Source organism: Heptranchias perlo, chromosome 1, assembly GCF_035084215.1.
Source record: "Heptranchias perlo isolate sHepPer1 chromosome 1, sHepPer1.hap1, whole genome shotgun sequence".
NCBI lineage: Eukaryota > Metazoa > Chordata > Chondrichthyes > Hexanchiformes > Hexanchidae > Heptranchias > Heptranchias perlo.
In genome coordinates, this window is record NC_090325.1 from 74,238,702 (window position 1) to 74,251,296 (window position 12,595).

Here is a 12,595-nt window from a genome sequence, read left to right on the forward strand (position 1 = left end):
ATAGCGTATATATACACACATATATCAGATGAAAGGTACATCATAATAGTACATCACAATTCTTTTCCATTTGTCTATTCCTGAATGGAATAAACATATTAAAAAGAACTGTAATGTACTATTAGCAAACTATTAGAATTGCATTTGACATTTTATTTGCTCTGAATACCTTATTTTTCAAAAAACCTACCAGAAACACTTTTATATATTTGATAACTCTTCATTTCTGCACTAATTCATCTATACTATTTACCTAGAATCACAATGGACCGCAAATAGTTTGTCACTGTTCTATCTTTTTTGTAAAGGTTACCAATATTTTTAACCCCATATGCAGCTGTTCCTATGTCTCTATGAATTATTTCAAAATGAAGAGCAGATGACAGCACACTGCTTTGAACCACAGATCATCAATGAGTGGCTCTTTACCCATCAACCCGTGTAAGTAGATTGCTTACAGAGGATTTCCAAGCCTCCTACCCCCACCCTCCCCTCACCCCGAGGGATTCCAGAGCCAGGCCCAATATAAGCCAAGAGCTTACCTACGCTATGTAAATGAAGCTGACCCACAAAGTCTGACAGGGTCAGTATACAAACCATCAAGCAGGTGCTAACAATGTATTATCCAAATAATACATAATCAGAGGCACAATTGGAAAATCTACCCTATTATGTTCATCCTGGTATATCAAGATTAGTTGTGCTGAATGCACTATAAAGCTTTCATACACTACTTCTTTTTCTTCTCTAGCATTTTTTTAAAAAAAAGTATAAAGATCTAACACTTTACAACAAAATCTTAACGTGTATAATGTTGCTGGTTGGTATCCAAACTTCAAACTCTATAGATAACTATTCCTGAGCCAAAAGTGACAACACTGCTTTGAACCACAGAAGATCAAGTCCTGGTGAATGAGACAGAATTATAAATTGTTAACTAATATCTATACAGATACAGACTGTGGGGTATATTTTTTTTGTGCAAAGTTAAAGGAACATTCTTTTACCAAACTATCATAATAAACCAATGACAGTTTAGTTAAAAAAATCCTTTATCTGTACAGACCTAGGGAAAATAATCCAAAATCTTTATTCATGTGTCATTGTTGGTGACCCTAAAGCCATATTTCATTATTAATAAACTGCAAATATGCAAGATCAGCACTTATGCTACCAAGATAAATAATTTATATGATACTTGTAGAGCCCTCATTAATATAAGATTATTCATAAACTGATATCTTAAAATTTATTTTAAAATGTTCAGATTAAACCTTTTAAAATAATTACCACTGAAATCATTTCAACTTTGCTGGAAAAAAAACTAGAAAATTAACAATGTGGATAACATCATTGTTGAATTCATCGTGATGGAAAACACATGCTTAACAATTAATGCTGCATTAATGTAACTGTTATTGGGCTTCACTGTTCCCATAGCTCTCAGTCTGGATGATTCGTGCAAAGAGCATTACCATGATTAATGTTTTGGTTAATTGCACTGACACGATTGATCCCCCTTCCTGTATTTTCACTAAAATTATCAGTCACAAAAGAACATCATCTTTATGTGAGCTAAAAAATTACAGCTGGTATATAGTAAGGAAGTGTAAAATTTGTGGTTAATTGTTTAGTCACACCAGAGATATTCCCTTGTTAAACTGTCATTAAAAAAAAATCAAATAATGCTGCTTTAAAAGATTGATTAGTTATAAAATTGTAACACGCAGTTATAAATAACAACAACAATATCAACAGTTACAATCCCCAAGATGGGCCTTGCAACTGCCATTTGGAAGGCAGTTATACCTCTCCTCGTTGGGCACGGGCTGCCGAACCTGCCCCGACCTCTCCTAGGCTAGGGAAACAGAAACTCTCCAAGTAGGGAGCCCCGTCCATGCTGATGCCACTGGTTTTCTAGTGACAAAGGCTCCAACCCTGACAAACCTTATGCGAACACCAATATTATGCATATCTGGGTCCCAGTCTAATTTCCAGTCCTTCCAATGCACTCCTGCTTAACCTATAGCTCAAGTGCATAGGAAGGGCCCAGGATTTTCAACCCTATTTGTTTGCCCGGAGTACTATTTACTTGAATGGACAGAATCCAAAGTGATATTCCCCATGGGACAATGACAATATCTGGTTTGTATGTGGAGGTGGAAAAAAATGATCAAGAATTAATGTGTTGTCATCTGTTCTTCACTTTGAAACAATGAGGAGCTAGGGTCTAAATTAATAAGCAGAACCTCAAAAGTAATAATCTCTGGATTACTACCTGAGCCACGCACAAATTGGCATAGGATCAAACAGATCAGAGAGTTAAATGCGTGGCTCAGAGAGCGGTGTGGGAGTCAAGGGTTTCAATTCATGGGGCACTGGCACCAGCACTGGGGAAAGAAGGAGCTGTTCCATTGGGACGGGCTCCACTTAAATGGGGCTGGGCCTAGTGTCCTGGCGAATCGAATAACTACGGCTGTAGATAGGACTTTAAACTAGAAAAAAGGCGCTGGGGGGGGGGGGGGGGGAGGGTTCAGGTGAGGGGAAATTTATACATCTAAAGAGAAAAGTCAAGGCCATGGAGCTGTGTAGTGATTTGGGTAAAGATAAGCAGAATGTGACAGGAAGGGACAGAGTTTAAAGGTAATAGTGCATCAGTGAATCAGGTCAAATCAGGGAAAAATTGTAAAAAGTTAAAATTAAAGGCACTTTATCTGAATGTACAAAGCATTCGTAACAAGATAAATGAATTAATGACACAAATAGAGATAAATGGGTTTGATCTAGTAGCCATTACTGAGACGTGGTTGCAAGGTGACCAACGTTGGGAACTAAATATTCCAGGGTACTTGACTTTTCAAAAAGACAGACAAAATTCAAAAGGGTCGGTGGAGGTAGCCCTAATAATAAAGGATGACATAAAAATAGTAATGAGAAAGGATATTGGCTCGGAAGATCAGGAAGTAGAATCAGTATGGTGGAGATAAGAAATAACAAGGGGCAGAAAACATTGATGGGAGTAGTTTATAGGCCCACCAACAGTAGCTATACTGTTGGGCAGTGTATTAATCAAGAAATATGGAGAGCTTGTAACAAAGGTAATGCAATAATCGTGAGTGACTTTATTCTTCATATGGACTGGGCAAATCAAATTGGCAAAAGTAGTTTGGAGGATGAGTTCATGGAATGCATTCGAGACAGTTTCCTAGAACAATATGTCATGGAAACAACTAGAGAACAGGCTATTTTAGGTCTTGTCTTGTGTAATGAGATAGGGTTAATTAATAATCTCACAGGAAGGGATCCTCTGGAGAAGAGTGATCATAATATGATAGACTTTCACATTCAGTTCGAGAGTGACATAGTTAAGTTCGAAACTAGAGTCTTAAACTTAAACAAAGCCAATTACAAAGGTATGAGGAGCAAGTTGGCTAAGGTTGATTGGGAAATTATATTAAAAGGTATGATGCAATAGCAAACATTTAAAGAAATATTTCATAATTCTCAACGAATATACATTTCATTGAGAAATAAAAACTCCACTGGAAAAGTGATCCATCCATGGTTAATTAAAGAAGCACAGGATAGTATTACATTAAAAGAGGCTTATAACGTTGCCAAAAAAAGTAGTAAGCCTCAGGATTGGGAGAGTTTTGGAAACCAGCAAAGGATGACCAAAAAACTGATAGAGTGAGAAAATAGAATAGGAGAGTAAACTAGCAAGAAATATTAAAACAGATTGTAAGAGCTTCTACAAGTATGTAAAAAGGAAGAAAGAAGCAAAAGCAAATGTGGCTCCCTTAGAGGCTGAGGCAGGAGAAATTATAATGAGGAATCAGGAAATGGCAGAGACGGTAAACAAATATTTTATATCTGTCTTCATAGAAGACACAAAAAACATACCAGAAATAGTGGTGAACCAAGGGTCTAATAGGAGTGAGGAACTTAAAGTAATTAATATTAATAAAGCAAAAGTACTGGAGAAATTAATGGGACTAAAAGCCAACAAATCCCCTGGACCTGATGGCCTACATCCTAGGGTTCTAAAAGAGGTGGTTACAGAGATAGTGGACGCATTGGTTGTGATCTTCCAAAATTCCCTAGATTCTAGAACAGTCCCAGTGGATTAGAAGAGAGCAAATATAACACTGCTATTCAAGAGAGGGAGGGAGAAAACAGGAAACTACAGGCAAGTTAGCCTGACATCAGTCGTTGGGAAAATGTTGGAATCCATTATTAAGGACGTCGTAACAGGGCACTTAGAAAATCATAATAAAATCATGTTGACTTTACATAATTGTATGAAAGGGAAACAGTGTTTGACAAATCTATTAGAGTTTTTTGAAGATGGCAGATAAAGGGGAACCAGCGGATGTATTATATTTGGATTTTCAAAAGGCATTCGATAAGGTGCCACACGAAAGGTTGTAACGCAAGGTAAGGGCTCGTGGGGTTTGGGGTAATATATTAGCATGGATAGAGGATTGGTTAACAGATGGAAAACAGAGAGTAGGAATAAACAGGTCATTTTTAGGTTGGCAGGCTGTAACTTGTAGGATACCTCAAGGATTCGTGCTCGGGCCTCAGCTATTTACAATCTATATTAATGACTTAGATGAAGGGACCGAGTGTAATATATCCAAGTTTGCTGACGATACAAAGGTAGGTGGGAAACTAAGCTGTGAGGGGGACACAGAGTCTACAAAGGGATATAGACAGGTTAAGTGAGTGGGCAAGAAGGTGGCAGATAGAGTATAATGTGGGGAAATGTGTGGTTATTCATTTTGGTAGGAAGAATAGAAAAACAGAATTTTTTTTTAATGGTGAGAAACTATTAAATGTTGGTGCTCAGAGGGATTTGGGTGTCCTCGTACATGAAACACAGAAAATTAACGTGCAGGTACAGCAAGCAATTAGGAAGGCAAATGGTATCTTGGCCTTTTTTGCAAGGGGGTTGGAGTACAAGTCAAAGAAATCTTGCTGCAATTGTACAGAGCTTGGTGAGCCCATACCTGGAGTATTGTGTACAGTTTTGGTCTCTTTACCTAAGGAAGGATATACTTGCCTCAGAGGCAGTGCAACTAAGGTTCACTTGAATGATTCCTGGGATGAGAGGGTTGTCCTATGAGGAAAGATTGAGTAGAATGGGCCTATGCTCTCTGAAGTTTAGAAGTATGAGAGGTGATCTGATTGAAACATAAAATTCTGAGAGGGCTTGACGGGGTAGATGCTGAGAGGCTGTTTCCCCTGGCTGGAGAGTCTAGAACTAGGAAGCATAGTCGCAGGATATGGGGTCGGCCATTTAGCACTGAGATGAGGAGGAATTTCTTCACTCAGAGGGTGGTGAATCTTTGGAATTCTCTACCCCAGAGGGCAGTGGATGATCAGTATATTCAAGGCAGAGATCGATAGAATTTTGGACACTAAGGGAATCAAGGGATATGGGGACCGGGCGGGAAAGTGGAGTTGAGGTTGAAGCACAGCTATGATCTTAATGAATGGCGGAGCAGGGTCAAGGGACCGTATGGCCTACTCCTGCTCCTATTTCTTAGGGTCTTATGGGACCAAGAGTAGGCTATTCCGCCATCCAATTAGATCAGGGTTGATCTGCACCTCAACTTCATTTACCAGCCTTTAATCCATATCCCTTGATACCCTTACCTAATAAAAATTTGTCTATCTGTGTTGAGAATTTCAATTGACCCAGCATCCACAGCCTTTGGGGGACACAATTCCACAATTCCACTTTCCTTTGTATAAAAAAGTGCTTCCTGATTTCACTACTGAATGGCCTAGCTTTAATTTTAAGATTGTGCTGCCTTGTTCTGAAATCCCCCACCAGAAGAAATAGCTTCTCTGTATCTAACCTGTCGAATCCTTTTATCCTTTTGAACACTTCAATTAACTCACCTCAAACTTTCAAACTCAAGGAAATACAAGCCAAGTTTATGCAACTGGCCCTTATAATTTAACTCTTTAAGCCCTGGTATCGTTCCAGTGAATTTACTTTGTACCCCCTCCAATGCCAATATATCCTTCCTGAGATGTGGTGTCTAAAACTGAACGCTGTACTCCAAATGGGGTCTGACCAAGGCTCTGTACAACTGAAGCATCACTTCCATCCCGTTGTATTCCAAACCCTTTAGATAAAGGCCAATATTCCATTAGTCTTTTTGATTAATTTTTGTAATGTGTGTACCTGGACACCCTCACAGTTCCTCGCCATTAAAAAAATATTCCAAAATGTCTTTTTTGGATTCAAAGTTACCACCTCACACTTACCCACATTGAACTCCATCTGCTAATAGTTATGTCGACTCATTTAATCTGTCTATGTCCCTTTGTAACTTCCTACTCCCGTCTACCGAACTTACTGTGCCTCCTAACTTAATGTCATCTGCAAACTTGGGTGTACAACTCTCTGGGGTAAAAATTTGTTTTGGCCTGTTTTCGACTCAGAGCTACACAATTAGCGTGCCCGAAGATCGATAGAAATTGGTCCTCAAGCTTCATCTGCATGCTCAGGGCGAGCTGCCGCTGCTGATCACGTCTCCACAGGCAGCTCGCCCAGTGGGTAACATCAATTTAGGGCAGCCTGCCTTTTCGGCAGCGGTCCTTGGGCAAGTCGCGGGAATGGGGTTAGAGCGGGCTATCGTGGGGGCGGGGTGGAAGAGGCAGGGCAAATTGCGACTCCTGTTGAGTCGGGGGAGCATTCATGCAATGTGAAAGATTGCGTAGGTATGTCCTATCCACAAAAAACAGGATGAATCTAATCTGGCCAATTACTGCCCTATCACCCTCCTGCTAACCATCATGGCAGAAGTCATCAATAATGCCATTAAGTGACACCTACTTACCAATAATCTGCTTATCGACACTCAGTTTGTGTTCCGCCAGAACCACATGGCTCCAAATCTTCCCACATCCTTGATTCAGGCATGGACACAAGAGCTGAATGCCAGAAGAGAGGTGAGGGTAACTCTCCTCCCATCAAGGGAGCATTTGACCGAGTTTGGCACCAAGAAGCCCCAGAGAAACTGAGGTCAGTGGGGGTTAAAGGGAAACCCTTCAGAAGTTGCAGCCAACTTCATCGTTGTCGAGTCAAAATTCCGTAGCTAATGAAGGAGTGCTATCAGCACAAGGACTGGAGCAGTTCAAGGAGAAGGCCCACAAAAACCTTCTCAGGGTAACTAAGGATTTGTAATAAATGCAGCGTTGTCACATGCCATTAAAGCAGTATTTAAAAATACATTAATGGGTTTGACAAATGATTTACTATCCTTTTTTGTGAATATTGCTGCATTTTCTGAAATACATTTATGAATCTGGAATTCTAGTTACTGTAGTTTCAACCCTGGGAAGTTGCATTTTCTTGATTTCTATATGGGACTTTAATTGCAAAGTAATCTGGTAACAACGTAGAAATTTGCTTCGCTTCTGAGGACTATGTTGTTACTAGTGTGGTTATTTAGTACCACTGGACTAATTCTTACCTGTATCTGCATCAGTGGCTTGAACTCTTGTCAGCAGTGTTTTATTAGCTGTGTTTTCAAAGACAGATACAGTGTATGGATCAGATGAAAACTCAGGTGCATTATCATTCACATCGTCCAGTATTATAACAACATCCGCCTGGCAGAAGCGGCCTCCTCCATCAGTGGCTCTCACCAATAGGTTATAAACTGCTTGCTGCTCACGATCGAGTGGAGCTAAAGTTTTCAATTCACCTAATATTTAAGTAAAATACAAGTTAATTACAGAAATGTTTATTAAATGACACGTTTTAAATTTTATGACTATTAATATTTGAAATTCATTTGGCTTTCAACAGATTTTAGAACTCAAATACTATTTAGCATTATATTCTTCAGTTATCTGGTGAAGCCATAACATTTAACAAATTTCTAATATATACCTAACCCGTATTGCCTTGCTCTTGGCTTAGATGTCATCACATACTTTCATTCCATAAATGATTGTAATTAACTTTCTGGAGACAGAGATTTACAGTAATATATATAAATTCAACTGCAGAACCAGACACTTTATAGTGTATCCTTGCAAAGTCTGGATGCACTCCAAAAAGAACATCAACCATACAAAATAAACAAATTATATCTTACTACAATAGAATAGTGTGAATATTCTCACCAGTGCCTGGATCTAGTCTGAATTTCTCTGCACCAGGTCCATGGAGTGTATAAGTGATTTCTGCATTTGAACGAATATCTGCATCTTCGGCCATCACCACAAGAATTAGTTTGGCAGAAGAAACGTCCTCTGCAATTGTCTCAGTATATAGTGTCTAAAAAGAAAAACCACGTACAATACATTTGTTTGAGCAATTTTCCATTTATGTTCCCCCGCCCCCCCAAAAAACTTGAAATAACGCCAGATGATAGAGACGTGGAAGAAAGATGCTGTTGTAGTTTCTCATGATTTTTAACAGATCTATAGTTAACAATGAAAATCTTTTAAAATCCTACTATTTTCTTCTATTGTGCTGTCAATCTTTTTCAGTCATTTGTTTCCTCTCTTGCTACCAAATATTCACCTTTAGATCACAACTGCCCCTGGTGCAATGGCACTAAGCTTACAGTATAGTCTTCTGTCACTAAAGATCTTATTGCAACATGGTGGCTATTTTTAAAACCAGTTGATATCCCATGGCATTGCACGTGAAGAGTTGAAACCAAGTATAAGTTTCAAGTCAAGTGGGGTTTAAGAGTGGGAGATAATTGGACCAGGATGTGTAGATGTAATTCAGCCCTTATTTTAAAGACATACGTTCTGTCCTTAATTTTTTTATCCTTTTAATATGAATTTCTATGTCCACATTTATAATGGAAGCTGTCAATGTAAACTTGACCCATTACAATTAGATCCTCCTACCAGTAATGACACTGCAATGCATCTACTAGGAGGAAGGTATAATTACAGCATGATAAATTTACATAAGCAGTTTCTATTATAAATGTGGAGAAAGGAATTTGTAATGGAATAAATTGACAGGAAGTGCTTTCAGCCATAAGATATAATCTATATATCTATGTTAAGAAACAGTATTATTTGACATAACTGTATAATCTGCCCAATGCTAATTGAGCAGCAATTTTTCATGTTAAGAGAACCTTTCATACCAACCTCCATAAAATTCTGCTCATGTACTTTAAGTGTATGTGCTGGGGGGGGCGGGGGGAAGAGTAGAAAAATGTTTAACATAGATCAATATAAAGTAATCCACATGGAACAGGAAATTGCAAACATGTGTGGATTTATGTTGCTTGTTGACCTTTTGCTGAAATGTGAAGCTGATTTCAACAAGGCTAAGTAGGTACCACACTGTATCTCAAGAATGTTTGATCATAACCTTGTATAAGCCACATTTAGGATACGGTGTACAATTTTGGGCATCTACCTTCTAAAGGATATGATGGATTGGAACAGGATTAGAGAAGAGTCCTAAGGATGATTATTAGACTTAGCACTTCAAATTATAAGAGCTGACCTTATTTTCATTGAAAAAGATTGAGAGGGCCCATAAAATGCTGAGAAGCGCTGATAATGTAGAATAAAGCTCATCTGTAAGCAAATGGCATAGTGTATTTTGTATATATGAATAAAATGAAGGAGCCTCAAGTGAAACTACAAATGAGGAGAATCTTATTTCATCCAGAGTAGAGTAATGGATATGGGGAACAGATGTGCAGAAAAAAGTTAATACTTAGTTAATTAACACCTTTAAAGCAAAGCTGGAGAAATATCTAGTAAGGAAGAGGATTCAAGTTGACAATAAAGCATAAACAGTGAAAGGAATGGACTTAATGGGCTGAATGGCCTTTTTCTTGCACCTTGCTTTCTTAATTACGTCTGAGACGTGAGAGTACATGCCTTCGAGGCGTGGGATTGATCAATGATCATAAAAACAGAGTGAGTAATAATAAAACAAAGCACATGCAAGCATTTTCTTGACCAAAGGGAACCTTCTCTAAGGCTTGACACAGTAAAATGGATTTAAATGAGGCATTAGTCTTGGTGTAACATCGTACTTTGTGTCTCCCGTTATTATCTCAGTAATGATGGATGTAACTGACATTTTATATGACAGGCAACCGGCAATGCCAGGCAAAGGGAAATGCCAAAGAGAATTTAAATGATCACAAGAGCAGTTTAATGGAAAGAGGAGTTTTGTATCTTATGTCCCTTATTAGTGCAATTTGGGATTGTGAATGGAGGCAGCTGTATGGTGGCAGTTGGGGATGCGGCCTGGTCCTTAAAGTTGTTGCAGACATTGGAAACCTGCAGCAGCAGTCGTCTCCCTACCCCAGTATTTGCACGATCCCCAGCTGAGGCCGAAAAACTGCCAGGAGTCCTCCAAATTTGGCTTCTGGCCTCATTTAAATGTCGCCGGTGCGCTGTGGGCGCTCAATGGGCACACCACTGCAGCTCGCCAGTTGGGGAGGACAGGTTGGGTCTGGGTGGAGTGGCGGAGTAGGTGGTCCCAGTGTGCCTCAAACAAGCCAGCGGTGGGCCAGAGTTTTTTTGTGAGCCCAGGAGGAATCATAGAAAATTTATGGCACAGAAGGAAGCCATTCGGCCCATCGTGTCCGCGCTGGCTGAGAAACGAGCAATCCAGCCTAATCCCACTTTCCCGCATTGGGTCCATAGCCCTGCAGGTCACGGCTCTTCAGGTGCACATCCAGGTATTTTCTTTTAATGAGTTGACAGCTTCTACCTCTACCATCCTCTCAGGCAGTGAGCTCCAGACCCCCACCACCCTCTGGGTGAAAAAGGTTTTCCTCATTTCCGCTCTAATCCTTCTACTAATCACTTGAAATCTATGCCCCCTGGTTATTGATCCCTCCGCGAAGGGAAATAGGTCCTTCCTATCCACTCTATCTAGGCCCCTCATAATTTTGTACACCTCAATTAAATCACCCTTCAGCCTCCTCCGTTCCAAGGAAAACAACCCCAGTCTATGCAATCTGTCATCATAGCTAAAATTCTCCAGTCCTGGCAACATCCTCGTAAAACTCCTCTGCACCCTCTCTAATGCAATTACATCCTTCCTGTAATGTGATGACCAGAACTGTGCACAGTACTCAAGCTGTGGCCTAACTTGTGTTTTATACAGTTCCAGCATAATATCCCTGCTTTTATATTCTATGCCTCGGCATTCCGTATGCCTTCTTAACGACCTTATCTACATGTCCTGCTACCTTCAGGGATCTGTGGACATGCACTCCAAAGTCCCTCACTTCCTCTACATCTCTCAGTATCCTCCCAGTTATTGTGAATTCCCTTGCCTTGTTTGCTCTCCCCAAATGCAATACCTCACACTTCTCCAGATTGAACTCCATTTGCCACTTTTCTGCCCATCTGACTAGTCCATTGATATCTTCCTGCAGTCTACAGCTTTCCTCCTCACTATCAACCACACGGCCTATCTTTGTGTCATCCTCAAATTTCTTAATCATCCTCCTACGTTTAAGTCCAAATCGTTAATTTATACCACAAAAAGCAAGGACCTAGTACTGAGCCCTGTGGCACCCCACTGGAAACAGCCTTCCACTCACAAGAACACCCGTCGACCATTACCCTTTGCTTCCTGAGCCAATTTTGGATCCAATTTGCCACATTCCCACGGATCCCATGGGCCTTTACTTTTTTGACCAATCTGTCATGTGGGACCTTGTCAAAAGCCGTGCTAAAATCCACATAGACTACATCAATTGCGCTACTCTCATCGATCCTCCTTGTTGCCTCCTCGAAAAATTCAATCAAGTTAGTCAGACACGACCTCCCCTTAATAAATCGGTGCCGAATGTCCTTGATTAGTCCGTGCCTTTCTAAGTGACAGTTTATCCTGTCCATCAGAATTGATTCCAATAATTTGCCCATCACTGAGGTTAGGCTGACTGGCCTGTAATTACTCGGTCTATCCTTCGCTCCCTTTTTAAACAATGGTACCACGTTAGCAGTCCTCCAATCCTCCGGCACTACACCTGTATCCAGTGAAGTTTGGAAAATGATTGTTAAACCCTCCGCTATTTCCTCCCTGGCTTCTTTTAACAGCCTGGGATACATTTCATCTGGCCCTGGTGATTTATCCACTTTCAAAGATGCTAATCCCCTTAAAACTACCTCTATCACTATGTTTATCCCATCCAATATTTTACACTCCTCCTCCTTAACTTCTGTCCCTCAATCATCCCTCTCCTTTGTAAAGACAGATGCAAAGTATTCATTAAGAACCATGCCCACATCTTCCACCTTCACACATAGTTTACCTTTTTAGTCTCTAATAGAATCTACTCTTTCCTTAGTTATCCTCTTGCTCTTAATGTATTTATAAAACATCTTTGGGTTTTCTTTGATTTTAACCTGCTAATATTTTTTCTTGCCCTCTCTTTGCTTTCCTAATTTCCTTTTTAACTTCACCCCTGCACTTTGTGTACTTCTCTAAGCTTTCCGTAGTATTGAGTTCCCGATGTCTATCATAGGCTTTATTTTTCTGCCTCATCTTATCCTGAATGCTTCTCGACATCCAGGAGGCTCTAGATTTGGCAGCCCCTCCGATTTTCTGAGTGGGAAC

At 40.0% G+C, this 12,595-nt stretch overlaps 1 protein-coding gene across 4 annotated transcripts in view; it reads right to left on the reverse strand.

The window, feature by feature from the left end:
• Positions 1–12,595, reverse strand: part of fat1a (FAT atypical cadherin 1a) — a 177,771-nt gene that overhangs the window by 27,009 nt on the left and 138,167 nt on the right. For all 4 annotated transcript variants that reach the window (XM_067986812.1, XM_067986807.1, XM_067986800.1 and 1 more), the window contains exons 11-12: positions 8,152–8,305; positions 7,494–7,727 (exon numbers count right to left, since the gene is read on the reverse strand). In XM_067986812.1, the coding sequence (XP_067842913.1) occupies positions 7,494–7,727; positions 8,152–8,305 (388 nt within the window). The remainder of the gene's footprint in view (positions 1–7,493; positions 7,728–8,151; positions 8,306–12,595) is intronic.